Source organism: Galleria mellonella, unplaced genomic scaffold (genome assembly GCF_026898425.1).
Source record: "Galleria mellonella isolate WM207_F2 unplaced genomic scaffold, CSIRO_AGI_GalMel_v1 utg962, whole genome shotgun sequence".
NCBI lineage: Eukaryota > Metazoa > Arthropoda > Insecta > Lepidoptera > Pyralidae > Galleria > Galleria mellonella.
This window is the reverse complement of record NW_026442180.1, coordinates 97,845-119,675: the sequence shown is the minus strand read 5'-3', so window position 1 is coordinate 119,675 and position 21,831 is coordinate 97,845. Positions and strand designations below refer to the sequence as shown.

At 39.7% G+C, this 21,831-nt stretch overlaps 2 protein-coding genes across 4 annotated transcripts in view; one reads left to right on the top strand and one right to left on the bottom strand.

The window, feature by feature from the left end:
• Positions 1–21,831, bottom strand: part of LOC113513706 (protein crumbs) — a 64,809-nt gene that overhangs the window by 27,679 nt on the left and 15,299 nt on the right. The window contains exons 2-16 of one of the 3 annotated variants that reach the window (XM_052902856.1): positions 18,153–18,326; positions 12,878–13,089; positions 10,980–11,169; positions 9,986–10,082; positions 9,441–9,721; positions 8,938–9,063; positions 8,709–8,851; positions 8,373–8,631; positions 7,918–7,992; positions 7,707–7,835; positions 6,742–6,899; positions 5,565–5,768; positions 5,290–5,491; positions 666–773; positions 143–265 (exon numbers count right to left, since the gene is read on the bottom strand). In XM_052902856.1, coding sequence (XP_052758816.1) covers positions 143–265; positions 666–773; positions 5,290–5,491; positions 5,565–5,768; positions 6,742–6,899; positions 7,707–7,835; positions 7,918–7,992; positions 8,373–8,631; positions 8,709–8,851; positions 8,938–9,063; positions 9,441–9,721; positions 9,986–10,082; positions 10,980–11,169; positions 12,878–13,089; positions 18,153–18,326 — 2,481 coding nt within the window. Of the gene's footprint in view, positions 1–142; positions 266–665; positions 774–5,289; positions 5,492–5,564; positions 5,769–6,741; positions 6,900–7,706; positions 7,853–7,917; positions 7,993–8,372; positions 8,632–8,708; positions 8,852–8,937; positions 9,064–9,440; positions 9,722–9,985; positions 10,083–10,979; positions 11,170–12,877; positions 13,090–18,152; positions 18,327–21,831 lie in introns of those variants that run through there. The other 2 variants (XM_052902857.1, XM_052902858.1) reach the window with 2 other exon arrangements.
• LOC113522493 (nitric oxide-associated protein 1) lies at positions 1,354–4,577 on the top strand. Its single transcript, XM_026908189.3, has 3 exons — positions 1,354–2,320; positions 2,994–3,111; positions 3,199–4,577. Exons 1-3 carry the CDS (start codon positions 1,494–1,496, stop codon positions 4,381–4,383), a joined length of 2,130 nt encoding a protein of 709 aa, XP_026763990.2. The 5' UTR covers positions 1,354–1,493; the 3' UTR covers positions 4,384–4,577.

The following is a 21,831-nucleotide window of genomic DNA, read 5'->3' as shown; positions in this document are numbered from 1 at the left end:
TTTGATAATATGCTACTGATTGATACAGCAGTATTAATATGAAAAAGTTTAGAAAATAATATATTATTTTGATGTAATTACACAATAGTTTGAATATAAAACAATAGATAGCTATAACAATACTGTGTCGTATGGCACTGACCTTCATAGCCTTCTACACATGTGCATTCATAATTGTTCTCCAAGTTCTGGCACGTCCCTCCATTCTTACAGGGTGACGACAGGCACTCGTCAATATCCTGGTCACAGTTATCGCCAGTGTAACCTGCCCATAATAATAATAAAATACAGTCATAAAATAAAAAATATAATTTTATATTTATATAGATATATTATTAAAAAAAAACTAATGAATTAAATTATGCAGCAATATTAATGTTTCAATTTGAATATAACTAAGAGTACAGTGGGATATATATTATTCTGACTTATAACCTCAAAAGTTGTTAGTTCTGGCCAACACTAATGAACTCTGGAACTCTGTTTTGTTTAAATATTCTATTTACTTATACACAGTAACAGTTGTAGGCTCGTCTCTTAGCATATTGGATTCTACTAGTTGGACACTATTAGTTATTACAAATGTAAACCTATTAATATTTATAAAATACTATTTTATACAAATAAGAAATATTTTATAACATAAAATATAATGTACCACTGACCAGGTCTGCAGTAACACTGGTACGACCCAACGCTGTTGACACACACGCCATTTTTGCAAATTTTAGGCGTTCGCGTGCACTCGTCTACATCGTGGTCGCATAGACGACCTGAAACAAATAGACAGTTGAATAAAATTATACTGACTATTCAAGTATACGACGCATTTAATAGTATTTAAGTACTTTGTATAACAAATAAGAGCACCGATATCCCGATTATGAACATTTGAACAATGGATGTCATAGATTGCAAACAAATAATTCACAATTCACTTTTAGAATTTAAAATGATGAGATTAGTCACATCAAATTACAGTTATTGAGTTTACACAAGTGTCGCGAAGTCGCGACTACGCGCGCTAACGATTAACAATATTTTTAAACCTGCATACAGCAACTACAAGTAAAAGCCGAGCGTGAAATACAACTTAAATTGAATAATTTATGAAACTGAAACGTAACAATTGATATTTTTAAGAAAAAGAATTATTAAATAAAGTAAACATTATTTGCATATATTTGAATAATGGCGCGCTTACAATCACAATTCAAAGTCCATAGACAGAAAAGTTGACGTTCTTTTTAGTCTATGGACTTTATATATACATATATCGACAAAGTCCATAGACCAAAAAGAGCATGACATATGTCAGTATGTTGACATTGACAATCACAATCCGCTTGACATTTACATATGACGAATGAATGTAAAGTGATTCGGTTGGTGTCTATTTGATGTCGTTTAATGTTTTAATACAAATATTTTAAAAATAAATATGAGTTAACCTTCACATAGCATTCACACTGAAATTATATCATCCCACCATTATGTATTCAATGAACAATATTTCAAGGTTATGTCGAAGTCGATTTGTTTTGTATAAGAAGCGTTTCAACCATATCCAAGCATCAAACCAGACACCATCAGAAAGAAACAATGAAAATAGTAAATTAGTGAAAGATTTCCCATCTATTCTTCAAGAACACAAGGATAAAATAACGTTTAATTCTTATTTAGAACATGAAAAACTAGAACTAGGTTATTTCAAGTACTATTTAAAAACTATAAAAAGAGCTAAACAAAAGCAAAAAAAAGAGCATGAGGCTAAATGTCTACCACCGTTGCCTGTCGCACTGCAATATTGTGTCGATAAAGACAAGTTACTGAAGGAAGATACAAAAAAACAGAAACAAGAACCCGAGAAAGTGTTCCAAATCCCATTTGCCAATACAAAACCTGTAGATATAAACGATGAAGAGATAATTAAAACACAACAAGAGAACACTGAACCGGAATTTGATAAATCTAATATTAAAAGATGGATGACAAACTATGAATATTTTGATGACTCCCAATTAGACAATGAGGAATTGGAGAGTGATATGGACTCTGTAGATAATTGGTCTAAATACTATGGGACACCGGATCCTAATATGGACGTAAGCCGGGTGCCCTGTGGGGGTTGTGGAGCATTGCTGCACTGCAGCGACCCATCTATACCTGGATACCTACCTAGTGAAATTTTCCGAGGCCGAAGCAATGAGGAATTGAAATCTATGGAGTGTCAGCGCTGTCATTTCCTTCAGCAATACAATATTGCATTGGACGTCAGTGTGAAACCAGAGGAATATGAGAGACTGTTGCAGTCCATAAGGTACCAAAACTATTATCTGTATATCTTTAATATGTTGTATGACAGTGTACTAGATTCCATTCACTTAGTATTAGCTTGATATGCCATTTTCCAGCACTATAAAATGTTGTAAGGTGTAAAAATTAGCCTTATATTTTGTATCAAAATATGTTAAAATTTCATAAATACATTCTTTTATATATTACAGTCATTATAAATACACTATCAAGCTGAATTTCTTTGTCAAGTGTTTGAAAAAGTTATTGTTGAGTTTTTCAAAGAACATATAACAACAATTTGAACCCCACCAATTGTTGTAAAATATTAAATACAAATTTAAATGAATAAAATTTACGGAGCCCATTCTAAGAAGAGATTTCTCTAAACTTATCTTTTAACCTAATAATTAATTTGAAAATTTCAAATAATTACTTTTTTATGAATCAATAATAAAAATAAACATAAATTACAATATATTTTGATTTAATTCTATTAGCAAATTTTTTCATATTGTTCGTTATAATAAAGATTTCACTGTAATATCAAATTAAAAATTTAATTTTAACCTGTCTGCTTGGTAATAGTGCCTTAGAATCTACCTCAATATCATATTTCATTGTATAACAGCCCAAATAAGAGGCTAGTGTATGGAATGGAAAATTTTTATTGACTTTTAAATTATTATTTTTTTCAGATATGTAAAATCTTTAGTACTACTTATGGTAGATCTTCTGGATTTTCCATGCTCAATATGGCCAGGTATTGTGGACATTATTGGCACTGAACGACCAATCATCGTTGTGGGCAATAAGGTATATAAAAATATGTATATGGAAAGTTTAAAATATTCAAACGTAAAATATTAAACAATTGTAATTTATTAAAAATATTGATTACAGGTGGATTTACTTCCTGGTGATAGTGTTGGTTATCTGCAACGGATCAAAGACTCTCTGATGACAGAAATTAATAAAACTAAACTTAAGGATGCTAATATCAAGTGTGTAGGCCTCATATCAGCAAAAACAGGTTATGGAGTCGAAGATCTGATATCGGCCATGTTTAAAGAGTGGCTGTATAAAGGAGATGTGTACCTTGTTGGCTGCACCAATGTTGGTAAGAGCTCCCTGTTTAATGCCTTGCTGCAGTCAGACTATTGTAAAGTGCATGCAGTTGATATTGTGAAAAGAGCAACTGTCAGTCGGTGGCCAGGCACCACTTTGCACCTACTCAAGTTTCCTATTAACAGGCCGTCTGGTTGGAAGATATATCAAAGGACTCGAAGACTGAAATCTGAAGCCAAACTTTTGAAAGTAGAGAAGGAGATAAGAAAAGCTCAAATGCTAGGAATGAGCCCAAAAGAACCACCCACGCTGATAGGGCATATTGGAAGATCATTTTCAGAGGTGTATGAAGATAGTGGCGACATTGGAGAGATCCAGAGAAAAATGACGACACTAAACGAAAAACATGAATTGTTTGCAAAGAGTAAGTGGTTTTATGATACGCCTGGAGTCATTCACCCAGATCAAGTGTTATCTTTGCTGACAACAGAGGAATTACTTCTGACTATTCCCAAGAAAACAATCAGACCTCAAACATATTATTTGCACAAAGGTTACACTATCTTCATTGGTGGTTTAGCTCGCATAGATCATGTGAACTGTTCAGACCCATGCCGCTTTACCATATTTTGTTCTGAGAGTCTACCCATAACAGTAACGAAGACTGAAGATGCTGCAGAAGTGTATGACAGGTTTTTGGGCACAGAACTATTCGGCGCACCTACTGGTGGTGACGAAAGACTGAAGAATTGGCCAGGTTTGCAAAGGTGTGAGAACATTTTTGAATTTTCCGGTGAAGGACCTAAACTGTGTTGTGGCGACGTGGTCCTGTCGTCGGTGGCATGGGTGGCTGTGACAGCTAAAAAGGGTAGTGTATGTGAAGTGCTAGCATGGACGCCTGAAGCTCGCGGCATCTACAAACGGTACCCGTCAGTGCTGCCGTACGCTGTCAACTTGAAAGGCAAAAGGATACCCGATACTCCCGCGTACATGATTGGCTCCATATACTCGGAAGAATAGATTCATAACGTTTGCGTCGATGTGCTATAGAATTGTGCTACATCTAGTAAATAATCGATAGTTATTCTTAGTTATTATTGTTTCTAAAACAATAATTTATAATGGTTGAAATCAAACGATGTGTATTTGCATAATACTGTGTATTATTACAAGTACTTAAAGAAAATTAATTAAGTATATCATAACATTGGTTTTATTTCCTTCGTTCCAAGCATGTTTCTTGGTTGCAACTATATTTAATCATTTACATTTTATTGCACCATTTACAAAAATAATATATCAACTAGATATGAAAATGAGAACAAAGAACACATTATATAATGTTCAAAATTTGATAAGTATATAAAATAAATGACGTACCTATATATTTGTCGGAAATTGATATGGTCCTTCAATAATAGGATTACTGATAATTACGAAATTAGTGGAGTCTTCTTGACCCAAATTTTAAAACAATCCAATTGTTTTTACAATTTAGATAGCGGTATTGTTTGCAAAACAAGATCATTAAGGTTCTATATTTATTTTTTTATGCACAGAAATTAGTTTTCCACTTTCCTACATATGTTTACGCTACTGCATGCATATGGTATAAATTGCAATTCTCGTGCTCGTTCTCTATAAAGCGTACATGAGGTAGTCTAAAAAATTTAATGCTCACGCGTGCCGAGCCTATGTATATGTATACCTATTTACATATATAGTAAAATCTCGATTATCCGAACTTATTTTTCACAGCTCTAATTACCAATTTGGAAATGTATTAATTAGGTAAATAGATATAATATAAATTATTATAGCGCGGAATTTTTTTATATCATATTATCTAAATAACGTGTCATCCAGATTTTTTAATATACAGAATACTCTTGGTTTTATTTGATTCGGATAATACGTGATACCGACCTGTGTAGCCGGGCTGGCACTGGCAGCGAAAGAGGCCGTCGTCGAGCGGCAGGCACGTGCCGTTGAGGCAGGGCGCGGCGGCGCACGGCGCGCCGTCCGGCAGCGCGGAGCCGGCCGCCGGCGCGGCGCCGCCGGCCTCCGCCGCGCCCTCCGCGCCCTCCGCGCACCGCCACCCGCCGCCGCCGCTCTGCTCCACACACTCCTGCGCACAAGGTCACGTTATCGCACTGCACTGCAGTAGTGCACGTTCCAAACACGTCGTGCAGTGCGGGTACCTGGTGCAGCGGGCAGCCGGCGGCGCGGCAGTCGAGCGGCAGGTCGCAGGCGGCGCCGCCGTAGCCGGCGCGGCAGTGGCAGGCGGCGGCGCGGCACACGCCGTGCAGGCAGCGCGGCGCGCAGTCGTCGTCGGCGTCGTCGGCCGCCACCGAGCACCGCGCGCCGCCCCAGCCCGGCTCGCACTCGCACTGGAATCCCGTCGGCTGCGCGGCCCGGGGGAAACATATTGTGATATACCGGGTGGCAATATTCACTCACTTCATAGTTTCTCTGTATTTTCCAGACGACGAACAATATCTTCACTTACCATTGATAATAATTAAAAAAAACAATTATTCCCATTTAAAATCTTTACATCGTTTCGATAAAAATCCTTTTTACAATTTTTTTTTTATTGATTACTTAATTAAAAAACTTGAATTTCTCCTAGAGATGAGGGAAACATTCAATCTAAAACATATTTAAAATAATGATTTAACACTAGTTCAACTATGAGAAACATTCACAATGCAACAATGCAATGCAAGCTAGTTAAGCCACTAACAGTACAAAATCAATATACAACCACAAATGCTATACCTGTTCACACAGTGCTTCAATCCTATAAATATGTAAAAAGAGCATTATTTTTCAGGAAGTGGGGGGGAGGGGGGGAGCTGTTTCCTTAAACATATCATGTACATTAACATAAAGTTTTAATTCTGGGGTAGGCACAAGACAATTCCAAGATAAGTATATCTCCCCTCCCCCCTCCTTAAATACGTCTATGGAAGAAAATGTAATATAGCCAATGTTGCTTGTAGTATGGTGTTCATAATGTTGTAATATTAAACTCTATACATATGTTTATGAATATGTACATATATATATCATATATGCTGTGTGATGGGATAGTATACGGTGGTATCCCAAAGTCAAGACATTATTACATATTTTGTGGAAAGAATTTAGCGCAGCCAACATCGTATAGTTCGTAGTGCTCGTGTGCACGATGTGAATGGTACGGTACGACATGGTACTGGGTACCATAATATTAAAATATATAAAAGTGTAGAAAGTACAGCGCATTAAGTGGTGCGCGTGTGTGCGGTGGTTTATAATGGTCGGTGGTCACTGTGGGGCAAGTGTATTCTAGCAACGCGTGTTGTGTGTAACGAGTGCGGCGGCGGCACTCACCCGGTCGTGGCAGGCGCGCGCGTGCAGGCAGGGCGCGGTGGCGCAGCGCTCGGGCGGCGCGCGCAGGTCGGACAGCGCCTTGCCGGCCGCCGCCGCCGCCGCCGCCGCCGTCGCCGCCGTCGCCGCCGCCGCCGCCGCCGCCTGCTCGCAGTACACGCCTGCTCCGCGCCATGCGCACACACACGTAAGCTACGCACACACATGTAGGCGGCGGGGGACACCGGCGCACGCGCACACACGCCATACACATGTCGCACTAACACTGCATTACATTACACTGAACCAAGCGGGGGGCACGATGCGCGACGTTACCATGCTCAATGAGAAAAAAAAAGAGCGTTCAGTTGTCATACTTGGGAACGGATAATATTTGCGGACACTGGTCTGCTCATGTTTAAATATTTTTATCAAATAAGACATATGAATGGAACTCAATGCTAATTATAGTCACAGTACTAGCACAAATATAAAAATATTTTGTATACAACATAATTTGAAATATCTAACTGCTGTGTTTTTTGGAAATTCTTTTCAATAAATATTTATTTATTTCATTTATTTATTTATTCATAGGAAAACCAGGGCTACACTAAAGCAAAAAAATACAGATATTCTGAACTCAGCAGTAGAATAATAAAAAAAGATAAAAGAACTCGCGAACAAGTATACTTGAATAAAGATTAATACTATTCTACCGTAAAGAAATTTTATTCAAATAACTGACTGTTACTGAACGACCTGGGCATGACATACTTCTTATGTTAATTTTATTTCACAATACAAAATAAAAATTTATTTTTTTTCTAATGTAACAAAATATATAAATATTACAGTGTAGTAAATGGAACAAATATGATGATCACATTAAAAGCTTTAGTAGGAAGCGACATTGACATTAAAATAAACAAGTAAGTAGGTAGTTGAAAGGGAGCTAGTAGGGAGGAACAAGCTATGCAGGTACGTACCGCGGTAGGCGGGCGTGCAGGTGCAGTTGAAGCCGTCGGCGGCCTGCGCGCACGCGGCGCCGTGCAGGCACACGCCGGCCGCGCACGCGCCGCCCGCCTCCGCGCACAGCGCCGCCGCGCCCGCCGCGCCTGCGCACGCGCACACGCTACACTCGCCACACTCGCCACACACTACTGACCGGCCTGCGCACTACCCACTCATGCCACTCACCGTAGTAGCCGGGGTCGCAAACGCACGTCACCTGCCCCGTCGCCGCCGTGCCTCCCGCTGCCGCAGTAGACGTGTCTGCGAACGAGGAACGTTTTCTTAATATAACGACGTATCTATATAATGATAATTATGTGATAGGACAAGTTCGCTGTCTTTATATAGCGCACTAGTCAAAATGTTCATTACTTAAAATGTTCGTTTGTGTGCTGGTAGTTTTTAGATACATATGAGAAATACGAGAAACTATCAGAAATACCGCATCAATATAGCAAAAATACCGATGTTCATCGGTATCAATGATTTCCGTTAGAGTCTAGCTCTTTTATACATTGCCAATATTGATTATCTATTTCTATTTACGTGTGTATAGTTTTTTTTTTTTTTTTTGTTACCATTGTAACAGTACCGAAATATTGGCACCAGGTAAACCTGTTACGGTACAGCTGCAACGTTACCTAGATGCGTATTGTGGTAAGCGCAATGCGAATGCGGCGGACACGTGATCTCGGCGCAGGCGGGCGGTGGCGGCGCGGGGGAGTTGTCGGCGGCGACGGGGGCGACGGGGGCGGCGGCGGCGGCGGGCGACGGCGGCAGCGGCGTGTTGCAGAGCGGCGGCGCCCAGCCGCGTGCGCACACGCAGCGGAAGCCGCTGCCGCCGCTCTCCTCCACGCACGCGCCGCCCGCGCCGCACGGGCCCGACGCGCACGCCGACATCTACACACGTGAGTACATTAGTGACGCAGCCGGCGGCAGGCGGCAGGCGGCAGGCAGCGATGCGGCGATACACGCACCTGGTGGCAGCGCTCGCCGGTGTAGCCGGGCAGGCAGGCGCACACGAAGCCGCCGTACGTGTCGTAGCACACGCCGTGTCCGCACACCGCACGCTCCTCCTCGCACTCGTTCACGTTCGTCTCGCACCGCGAACCCGTGTAACCTGACCCAGTCACCATCCAATATCACTTTTTGTTCTCATTAAACAACATATTTGAATAGTGTGTGTATGTGAGGTAGTCGTGTTACCGGTGCCGGAGCAGTCGCACGTGTAGTTGTTGATGCCGTCGACGCAGCGGCCGCCGTTGAGGCACGCGGCCGCGCCCGCCGCCGCGCACTCGTCCACGTCCTGCTCGCAGTTGGTGCCCGTGAACCCTGTAACACCACCACCGCCGTCAGTCGATCGCTCTTCACGGTTTACAGCTACGTTTCATGTTATTTATATCAGCACAAACAAGAATATGACCTTAGTCCAACTTTTTTTTTCACGCCATAACCCACCCTTCAAACCGAAACACAGCCATGCAAACACAACTGCTTCACGGTTGAAACACGAATGGGACAGAGGTGTCCAAGCAATCGACTTTTGTACAAAGTCTCCCTCTGGTAAATAATTTTATGTTTGACGGCATAGTTCATTAGCTTAAAAATCTTAACTGAAGTACATTTCTGAAATGTTGCCACCACATTTAGAAATGAATTTAATCCTTAAGATGCATGCAAGTTAGAATGATCGCGTGGACGTCGTGTACCGGGCGGACAGTCGCAGACGTATGTGTCGGCGGAGTGGGGCACGCTGCAGGTGCCGTTGTTGCGGCAGGGGCCGGCGACGCACAGCGGGTGCAGCGACAGCTCGCGCTCGCAGCGGCGGCCGCGGTAGCGCGGCGGGCACACGCACGCGTAGTCGCCGCGCGCGTCCTCCACGCAGCGGCCGCCGTGCAGGCACGCCGCGCCGCCCGCCTGCCGGCACGGCGGGCCCGCGTCCACCTCGCAGTTGTTGCCCGTGTACCGCGCCGTGCAGTGGCACTCGTACCTTCACCGCCGCATGCAACAACAATCAGCGATCATCAACCATCAATAACAATCGTTTCAAATAACGAAACTATTTTTTTTTTAATTATAACCTCTTTTTTATTTTTAGGAAATACTGTAACACATTTTAATAATAATACAATAGTAAAAAATAACAATTCTTTAAAGTTGTAATACGGTTTAAGAAAAAAAATGTATAGAATGAAATCGGATAATCTGTGTGTGTGTGTCTCGATAAATAAAAGCATTAACATTGGGCACAGACCTGTCGTGTCTGGAAATGCATGTTCCGTGTCGCATGCACGGTTCATTGTAGCAATGATCCTTTGGCGGTATCCTCAGCACGTCTTTTCCGTCTTTACCTATAAACAATATATAATTTGTTATGTCTAAAGCATTGCGTTTTAACAGGTGCATGTTAATACATACATGCAAACAAGATTACATATTATGTTGTCACTTATTATTAGTGCAAATTTGTTTAGACCATTTACTTAAATTTGTATATTTTAAGTAAATTACTAAGTATTCACTTAAATAGATGTAATATAAAAGCAGCAATGGACAGTTAAAGGTCGATATAATGAATCATTATACCCGTAATTTTTTTTTGGTGGGTGAAAATGGTATGGTAACCCCGACTGCGCTAACGGGATACGCTGACGGAGCACCAGTGAAGGGTGATAGATGAGAATGAAAACAGGTCAGTTAGCCCATCATGATGAATTCATCAGGAATTAATTATGATAGTTTCCAGGAGGAACCGCGAGGAGGTCGACCTGGTTGGGTATATTGCTAGCAATGGGATTCTCAGTCTCCATTACTAACAATCCCTTTCCCCCTATACCCGTAGTTAGTTTAAAAAAATTGTACACAATCAAACAATTGAATAAACTAATTTAGACAATGAACACATTTCTAACACTACACACAGGGGGGAAAGGGATTGTTAGCAATGGAGTTTGACAGCCCCATTGCTAGCAATATGCCTTATTAGGTCGACCTCCAGGTGGTTCCCCAAGGAAACCATCGTGAACAATTCTTGTTGAATTCGTTACGATGGGCTAACTGACCTGCTTCATACTCACTTATCATCTTTCACTGGTCCCCCGCCAGTGTATACCGATAGCGCGGATGGGGTTACCATTCCATTATCATCCATTAAAAAAAAACACTACACACATTCATTCTATAAGTTTCATAATACATTCGTCGTGAAAATGTGCATAGTGTAAGTAAAGCACAAAGGTGGCGCTCACATTCGTCAGTGGAGAGCGGGCAGTGTCCGAAGACGACGTTGCTGAACTGTGCGTTGGCGGCGTGGAACTCGAGCTGCGGCCCCTCGTGGATGCAGCCGCTGAACACGTTGCCCACCAGCACCTCGGCGCCGCCCGCCTCCAGCGCGCCCGGCGACAGTAGCTCCGGGTTCCACGTCACGTTCGATATCACCTGCGCCACAACCGTCATATTTACCAATACGTCACTATTTAAATAACAATAAGTCACATTTTCTTCTGCCTTTATTACAATTTTTTCATGTCGGCTTTGTGGAAGCATAAGATTTTGGCTGAGAGATGACATGACTAGAAAGGAAATGACTGCAATTAGAAAAATAAATAAATATAAATGTCTCCCTGACGTCAACCCTCTTTGGGAATGTATTTGTTGGTGGTATACCTACACCTACAGTATGGAGGAGAAGATGGAGAGGAAAAAGAAGGGGGACGTTGGAAATAAATAAAGAAAGTTGGAGGTAATAAAAATGGAATGAAGAATTAACGAGGAAAACGGAAAGAAGTAGCAGTGTTAAATTTCTAAAATCAAGCAAACGTTATTTTTATTATTCTTTTCCATCCCAAAGTCGCTATTTAGTGTTAAGACCACGTACGTGTATTGTTGTCTCTTTACCCTACTTCTTGTAATGCTGATTTTTCTTGTACATACTGTATATTTATGAAACAAATGTAGTGACACCATATTAAAATCTTATTTATTTATCCTTTTTTATATATATGTATATGTAAATGTTTTACTAGATAAAAAGAAACTGAGATCATATTATAAAGAATAAGCAAAAATTCGTTTAAGCTGTATGTTCTGCCATAGGTTCAAATATACTTATATAAATTAAAAAAAAAACAAGAATAATGTTTCCCTTCGTTTTCTTTGTCAACAGTCTCTCAAGAGAGGGGAAAGGGATTGTTAGTAATGGGGTCAAATAGCCCTATTACTAGCAATATACCCTGTCAGGTCGACCTCCACGTGGTTCCCCCTGGAAACCATCGTGACTAATTCTAGTTTAATTCGCCAGGATGGGCTAACTGACCTAGTTTCATCTTCATCTGTCATCCCTCACTGGTGCCCCGCCAGTGTATACCAATAGCGCAGACGGGGTTACCATACCATTATCACCCATTAAAAAAAAACAGTCTCTCTCTCGAGAGAGAGAACTACTAAACTTTCATCTCTCCTTTCACTTACAAATGAACAATATTTAATGCTTGACATACAACTTCTCATATAAAGCTTTTCTGCTCCAATTACAAATATGTTGAAGCAATAAAAATTCAATCAACTTAATTTTTAACTGGGCCCAATTTAAGATACAAAGAATTTTTGACTTAATTATAGATAAATAGATATATAATTTATTTGCATTACATAGAGCACACAATTAACAACAGACAAGATAGATATACAAAAAAAAAAAGAGATAAAAGAATACATATACAAAAAGGAAAATACGTAAAAGAAGTAACATAATTTTCCTTTCGTCCGTGTGCCATAGCAACACAAAATTGTCAGAACTAAGTTTATTGCTTTGCTCTCAAAAGAACAAAAAACTGATATTCTGTTGTGGCCAAAAGCGAATAAGCTAACAATAAAATGGTAAATGTCACTTATTTATACAATATACAATAATGCGACGACTTAACGTCTAGTAGATAAATGGAATGGAAACTTGAAGATGGTAACTTGATGGAATGTCTAATGTTTATATTTCGATCGAAATTCTGGACTGTATTCCAACAGAAAGGTAGCGGGTAGATTTTTATGTCACAATGGATGGTAAAGTGCGTTGATGAAACCCTGGCAGCAGTGAAGTGACCAATATCATGTTATACCGCGTGGAGGCATCATTCATCGTTCAACTGACCATGTAGTCGTGGTCCACCTCGAGCAGTAACGCGGGCGGGTTGGGGCGGTAGCGCAGCGCGACCCAGTGCCAGCGGTTATCGAGCGTCTCCTTGGCCATGCCCTCCTGGCGCGTGGACTGCGTCGGCAGCGCCCACGACACCACCACCTGCTCGTACAGCGCCGTCACGTGCAGCGTGTACCGCTCGAAACGCTGCGAGAACAGCTCCCCACCTGCAAGCGTAACACAACGCCGTCCTTCAATATTTTTTCCAGCAGGATGGATTTAGGCTAAAAAAAATAACCAAAATAAAGAAGTAATAAGAACAGAAATCTTCCTCTATTACAATTGCGGTCTAGCTAGTCTTTGCAAGGATTTATGGTTTGAATTTTGTATTTTTTTTTATACAACTTAGAATGGCAAACAAGCTGACGGCCCACCTGATGGAAAGTGGTAACCGTCGCCTATAGACATGAGCAGTACCCTGGACATAACAGAGTATACTGTTTCGCCCATGATACCCCCCATGCGTTGCCATTCCTGAGGACTCAGGTGTTATTCCTCTGTACCCTGTAAATTCACGCCATATCCCACCCTTCAAACCGAAACACAGCCATGCAAACACAGTTGATTCACGGTTGAAAAACGAATGGGACAGAGGTGTCCAAGCAATCGACTTTTGTACAAAGTCTCCTTCTGGTAAAATATCCTATATAGGTATTATTTGTATAATATTAGTAGTGTGTCGAAGATGTTGTTCATGTATTGGTGCTGATAGGTGAGAGTTACCAGTTTTCATCAAATGAAGAGATGTTATTCCTAATAATGGCTAGCACTTAGCATGTTTATACTAAACAAAAATTAGAGGAGTATTAAACCAACCACCTTAAAATATAAACAAAAAATAACAACCTTCGTCCTCAGGAATGGCAACACATGAGGGGTATCATAAGCGACCACAGTGTACTCTGTTATGTCCATTGAGTCGTTCATATCTATAGGCGACGGTTACTACTTTCCATCAGGTAGACTGTCAGTTTGTTTGCCATTCCAGGTTGTATAAAAATTTTTTCACGAGTCCTAAATATTACATACGTTGTATAATCAATTTAACTTTTATTTATATTCTTTTTCATTCTTTATTGTACACAAACGGCATAATAACAGAATAATTATACATAATAGTGCACAAAGGCGAGCTTATCTCTAAAAGAGATCTCTTACAGCAATTTATATTTGATTGACTACATTTAGTTGTAAATATGTACTCTATTTTCCCACTGAGACAAAACTAAAATATCTCAGACATTTATCATAAAATGCTGAGGTGTTTGAAGCAATATTATACCGCCAAATAGTTATAATATATATATATTTTTTATTCAACTTAGAATGGCAAACAAGCTGACGGCCCACCTGATGGAAAGTGGTAACCGTCGCCTATAGACATGAGCAGTACCATGGACATAACAGAGTATACTGTTTCGCCCATGATACCCCCCATGCGTTGCCATTCCTGAGGACTCAGGTGTTATTCCTCTGTACCCAGTAAATTCACGCCATATTCCACCCTTCAAACCGAAACACAGCCATGCAAACACAACTGCTTCACGGTTGAAACACGAATGGGACAGAGGTACCCGAGCAATCGACTTTTGTAATCAGTTGGTTGTTATTTTTAATATGAATTTGCTAACTGTACTTCATAGCGTGGCGTAGGTACAGTAATGTAACAGTAGCCAGGCCACACAGCGGCGGAGGCTCGCGCCGGACCGCTAATTAACGAAATTAAATGAGATGTATCAAAACATACGGTACATTCTCTATTCAAAAGAAACACCGTGAAGTCTGAGAGCTTGAGAGCATTGAGATTCCCGTTTCTCTAGACTGAAAGTTAAAATTTATTTCTGTAATTCACCAGAGGGAGACTGTACACTGCCGTTTGCCTAGGTACCTTGATCTCTACTTGTGAATTATAACCAAACGCTTGCCTCCTTGCATGGCTGTGTTGAAATTTGAAGTGAATATGGCTGTGAAATTACTGAGTAATATGACTCGAGATCTTCATATCTCAAAGGTGCAGAGTTGCCAGATTGGATGTTTTTACAACAATTTTGGGGAAAATATTTTAGTAAATGAGCTTGGAGAGTTTTAGGTAATTTTATTTAATAGTTTTGTAAATTGTTTAAGGTACAGCGGTATATAAATACAGTAATATATTATAATAAATGTGGCAAATCAAAGGGTAAGAGAAGTAAACGAGGAAGACAGATTTTTTTTCGTCGTTCATTTTCACTTTATAGTTGCATTACAAAACGTAGTGGAAAAAATCACTTTTGGATAAAAATAAAAAATAGCATCTAGCAGCCCTCTAAGGGTCGATAAGACGTCAGTAATGCTTGTACAGTCATAGATTACGGTGCCACTTTACCATATACCTCTTTTGCCACACTAGTTATGCAACTAGTGCATCCATAATCATTACGTAAATATATAAATAAATTTTTACATATAATTAAAATCCGGTTAAATGCACAATAAATTTCCAAACTTGTGAGAACCCAAGACTACAGACGAACAGGTGTGCACGTATTTGCTAACTATAATAATTACAATGGCTGCTCGAATGAATGGATAATAAAGATAAATCCATTAAAAGGAGATCACTTGAAACAACAATCGTAACGCATTCACGACGCGATATGCTCTTTTAGTTGTACTACCGCGATGTCATTTATTATGATACGTATTATAATAATAACATTGTATGTAATGGGAACAAAGTGAGTGTTTACATTTCTACAGTGACACAAAGAACGCTTACACATTTCTGTTGAAACGTACATGGATCATATATTATGCAGGGCTCACTAATGAAGTTTATTTTAAATCTAAATATAGACGGCTCCAGAGGTTTATGTAACATTTTATAATAGGCAGTCATAATCGCGTACGACTGATAGGTAAATAATAAAAGAAGAGCACCAAATATATAAGTTTTTATATACTAAAGTTAGTTATGTTTTATAAGAATACATACTTAAGACATCAGTTCTGGTTACAATTAAGAAAGTAAAACGCTGGGTGAAATTATGTGGTAATAGCGTTTTTGTTGTCTGGTCAGTAAGCGTAATGTTTAATGTCACACCTATTACTGGATTTCACCGAGAAGTTAGCCCATATTTTATTGCTATTATATGAATAATTTATTATTATAGTTTAATGAATATTTATATGTATTTTAGGATGACAATCAAGTATTCATCCCACCTAATTATATGTGTCTATCGTACCTATGTAATCATGAACTGTGTTGCGTCGTATGGAAACTGCAATGTTTCATAACGTATTTTGCGTACACACAATTTAGAAAAAATAAAAAGTTTACTCGCTACACCCATCTCTCGGATTTTCCAGGTTTTGTAAAATTAGATATTTTAAACTTCTCCGGGGAGATATTTCATGATGCAGTGATTTAGCGTGATGATATCAAAGTATGATGTAATATTGTGTTGGGCGCACACACTACCTGTCATGTCAATCAATATCGCTCATCGAGTCGTGAGCGACGAGTACAATGAACGGATTAATTTACGGCCAGGCATCGATTTATGCTAATCGATAAAAGATCGATGGCCACGTGCGTGCGTGCGCGCTGTAAAGTTACCAATTCAAATGCCAATACACATCGATAGACATACATCAATGCTGTGCGACTCCTATCCTTCTCTCGCGAGAGTGTCGTACTACTATTTATTCCGTGCTCGTGCCCACTAGTGAGACGTTAATAGGCTATTTATTTTAATGAAGATAATGTACAACAGTGGTGACCAAGTAGTTTATAACCTCGCGATGTTGAGGATATAATGTGACGCAAAAACTTCGTACGAGACATGGGCGTAGGTAGCGGTCGCGGTCAGTGGGTGGGCTGGGTACGGGTAACGCATCGCAATGCCGTACAAGCATTTGTTTACTGTCTGGCGTCTATAATTTTGACATAAACAAACTCGGAGTCAACAAATCTTTCAAGGAATGTATTTTTAAGTAAGAAAATTAACAACCGAAAATTTTGGACGTTGAACTAAATTGGAGAAAAAAACTATAATACTGTTCACGAAGCACATTATAGTTGGATAATGACATAAATGTCTTTGCACCGCTCCAGTATGATTGATGAGCATGCGCCGTGCGACCGCCAATCCACACCGGTACATACGTACAAATTACTTCGATTGAAAGCTTCACACACAACCTCCAACTAAGGTTGCGGACAGTCGTCGCGTGTTGACATCACAATTTTGCGGTCTTACCGAACCCGCTAATAAACGCTACAAGAATATTATCAGCAAATATTCTTTTAATACTATCAGAGGTACAACACATTTGACATGCCCATGCCATTTGCAAAAATTTTCTGTAGTGTATCTGTGTTTGAAAATTGCACTTTATCATCATCATCATCACCTCAGCCATTATCCGTCCACTGCTGAACATATACCACCTCCACAAACTGCCATAAAGAACGGTCCTGAGCCACCTGCATACACTGACTCCCTGGCAAAACCCCCTCAATGGTGGTAGCACTATATGATTCAGAATAATTCATAATAATAATAATTAAATAATAGAAACCATTATACCAGAGGGAGACTTTGTACAAAAGTCGATTGCTTGGACACCTCTGTCCCATTCGTGTTTCAACCGTAAAGCAGTTGTGTTTGCATGGCTGTGTTTCGGGTTGAAGGGTGGGATATAGCGTGAATTTACTGGGTACAGAGGAATAACACCTGAGTCCTCAGGAATGGCAACGCATGGGAGGTATCATGGGCAAAACGGTATACTCTGTTATGTCCGTGGTACTGCTCATGTCTATAGGCGACGGTTACCACTTTCCATCAGGTGGCCGTCAGCTTGTTTGCCATTCTAAGTTGTATAAAAAAAAAAAAGAGAAACAGTCTAAGAAACTCTTTCTTACCAGTCGTCTAATGAACATGTCTAGACAGAGCAAAGGATCCCGAATGGCCATGTCAATTTAGGGCATGTCAAATGTGTTGTACCTCTGATAGTATTAAAATGGCATTTGATGGAATTTAACATTTCCAACTGTGCATTCTATCCTTGTGCGCTATATTAAACATATCTGACAATAAATATGTGTACTCACTTAAACAAGAGAATATTAGATTTCATATTAAACATAAAAAGAACTATTTCAACAGAAATATAAGTTGTAATTATATTTTACCATCCAGTGTGAAGAGAACATATCAGAGAAGAAAGAAAGTGTTCAACTCACCGACACATGTCCGGAAGCTGAGCCCGACGAGCTGCTTCAGCGATATAGGCCGTGTGAGGTGTATGTACGAGCTGCCGTTGAAGTAGGCCTCGGGCCGGTCCGAGGGCCCAAGCGGGTCTGCTGCGTGCCCGCCCGCCCACCACCACGCGCACACACACACCCACAGTAGCCAGCCTGGAAACAAGTGCATACTCCTTGTCACATATACATTGATGGACATATACACTACAATCCGATGGACAGGGGATAATAATGGAGACTAATTGGCCCATTACTAGTAATATACCGTCCCTGTCTGATCCGCTTCTTCATATAGATCCGTTTTCCCCTAGAAATGATCATGTTTGATTGCTGGTGAATTCATCACTCTTGATGGGCCGTCTAACCAAAGTTTGTTCTCACCCATTGGTACACTAAAAGCTTATACCGATAGCACAAATAAGGTTACCATTCCATTGGAGAAATTCCTTTTTTGAAGTCGATTGAAAGGGAAACTACTTTCAAATTGCATACCAAATTAATAGGTATGCATATCATTTGGGACAGTTGCGCTAATCAGACCAAACGCAGATCAAATTTCCCTATTAGGTATGTTTCACTCGACGTTAGCTAGCTAGATTAGCGTGAAGCGTCAGACGCATGCCGCTGTAATTAGTCATAGCATAATTATTTAGAATACAACTATATAATGGATATTTAATGGTAATGTAACGCATACAAAAATATTATTCCGTTAATTATTAGTAAAAGGCAGGACAGCGCATATGCATACTAAAAATTCGAAGATGTCATTTAATCAACTTGTAAAATCAGTATGTGAAAAAAATCGTGTTCAGATACAGGCTCATTTTTTACTGCATTAGGCAAATTGCTGGCAAATATGTCACACATGATGAATGTCACATTTTTGTCATACGTAAAGATAACGTCACGTGCCTAGTCCATAATTATCACGGCATTATGTGCAGTAGTACCATGGCACTTTTTCAATGAGCAACCAGTAACAATAATCTATAACTCGGAGATATAGTAATTCATTTGAGCTATAACCCGAAACGACATAACAGCATTATTTTTCCATTTAGTAACCAAGGATAAACTCAAGGCGACATATAAATCTATTTGGGTTTTTTGAAGCGTAAGTGTATATTTATGATCCTTCAAATGTAAATACTATGGCAGCGCAAGTATCTCTAGTTCACAAGTGGAATTTTGTCGCGTAGATGAGGTAGATATATGAGGTACTTCAAACATTATTTCCAAATTATTTGGGTGAAGCTGTTCATTTTCATGATTACTATGTAGTAGGACCTGGTATACTTATTACGTAGTCGTAAACCTAAAACCTAACTTAACCCAAAACTGCAAAACGAAGACCTGAAGATCGTGCCCAGTAACGTGTCTTGGGAGAGATCTTATAACCAGCAGTGAACTGCAATATGCTAATTAAGATGACGACGATTTAACCAAAAAGAACCCAGTGATAGTAAACTGGTGTATGCCGCTTAATAGTCTGGTTAATAATTGATGTATAGAAAACTCGCTGGCGTGACGTGAGTGTTGCACGCGAGCTAGGTGGATCGAGCAGGCCACTTATGCAATGGCTAATGACACATCGGCGGGGTACTTGAACGCTAAAGATGAAAAATTATATACTAACACAATGTTAGCAAGCGTCTTCGCAAGGACAGCGATCCAATCACACCAGGATATGTAATCAAGTAACAAATGAAACTTTGAGTTCTGCTTTGGACTAGTGTGGTGTAACACGCCAATTTGCCAGCGTGAATTAGGATGAAAGTATCTTATGTGCTTATCCATGTTATTTATATACCAAATGTTATACAAACACTTCAAACATTCAGTGATTAAGTAACAAACATCAAAAGATCCAATGGATGGATGAAATGGACAGATTGAATTTTATTTGTATTATCAATATTGTTGTTTGACACAAAAACAGGATAAATTATACTGTAATCAATGATATTGTAATTAAATAAAAACTCATTGTCTGTAATAGTTCTACGGTAGGTTCTACTGATAGTGCATTACAGGCACGAGTGACCTAGCTAGAGTAAGAGCTCGCTTAATCGAGTTACAATCGATTAGTCACGAGATCGTATAAATCGGACCGGTGCAGCAGCGTATTGTGCTGTGTCGTGGTTGTTGAGAAAGTGGTTCTATTGCCTAACAAATGATGTTCAATATATCGATTCAACTGAATTGATAACGGCTCTATGTTTTGTACCATATGTATCTATTTTAATCGTTGCCTCAATATTATATTGAATAAAGTAGAATAATCTTTATTGGTTTTTATAATGTACTAGTTAATTGAATCTTAAAACTAAAGGTCGATTACTTTATGATAAAAAGAGACTAGAAAGTCGATCACCAAGATTTCTCTCATCTCATAATTTGTGGTCGGAACAATATTTTTATTTCATTGTTCCTGTAATATCTGAGCGCAGACCATCTCCCAAGATATTTACATTACTTCGTAGAACTAGGAACCATTAATAAAAAAAGAGAGCGTTTTACATAAGAATAGGCGTGTCTTGCACGAGCAATTAATGCTGAATTTAGTACCAATGGTAATAGGCTACCAACGCCTTCGTCGGCATAACAAGCATTGTTCAGAGATTTACATTCATTTTGGAGAACGTGAGAAGTTACAAACAATTATTATAAAATATTATAGTCTATAGAAAAATCAGACAGACAAAAAATCTCAATTATGTACTAGGTATAGGTACTTTTTTTAATGGGTGAAAATGGATTGGTTACCCCACCCGCGGTATACACCGACGAGGCATCAGTGGAAGATGATAGGTAAGAATGAATGCAGGTTAGTTGGCCCACCATGATGAATTCGACAAGAATTAAATATGATGGTTTCCAGGGGGAACCGCGTGGACGTCAACCTGAGAGGGTATATTGCCAGTAATGGGGCTATTAGACCCCATTACTAACAATCCCTTTCCCCCCAAGGTATAGGTACTTCGAGCATACACAATTACTAACATTTTAGTACTCTATATGCAGTCTCTCAAATCTATATCAAATATAGGTATCGAGACAAATAGACATGCAAATAAATTTAGACAGTATTTTTAATTTCATCATCACTGCTGTACATAAGCTTTCTTCTTGGGAAGTTTTGCCAGTAGTTTCCAGGCACTTGGCAGGCGGGTTGGCAACCGCGGATAGGCTTTGAGATGTTTTAAGAGGGACGCTGCTGCCCATCCCTCGTTCTCTCTTAGTCGCCTCTTACAACACCCACGGGAAGGAAGTGGTGGCCTATTCTATTCCGAGACTGTGGTCCTTTATTTTTAGTTTAATATCTTCCAAATAAAAATATGTTTTAAAAATATTTTTACTCATATTTGTGTTAAGATGTGAACGTGCCTGTCCTATGCCCACACCAGGATGTGAGCGAAACTACAATTATTTGCATGTTAGTTAAAAGTATCTTTGCACCTTTTTAAAGGGACCAGGCCCACCTAAGAAATAATCTTGCATTAATCAGTGACACCGAGTACAGACCTATTGTAATCGAGGTATAGTTGGACGTCGCTTAAAAACAATTTAACACCATCGGCTGTAGTGCTCCATCACTCGTTACTGTGCTTGTCTATAAAACAGTAGCTATTGCACAATGTAGATAGTGCAATGG

Coding starts and splice junctions, on each gene's coding strand:
- LOC113522493 (XM_026908189.3), top strand. CDS start 1,494: ATGTATTCAATGAACAATATTTCAAGGTTATGTCGAAGTCGATTTGTT. Junction 2,321..2,993: donor AGACTGTTGCAGTCCATAAG/GTACCAAAACTA, acceptor TATTTTTTTCAG/ATATGTAAAATCTTTAGTAC. Junction 3,112..3,198: donor TCATCGTTGTGGGCAATAAG/GTATATAAAAAT, acceptor TATTGATTACAG/GTGGATTTACTTCCTGGTGA.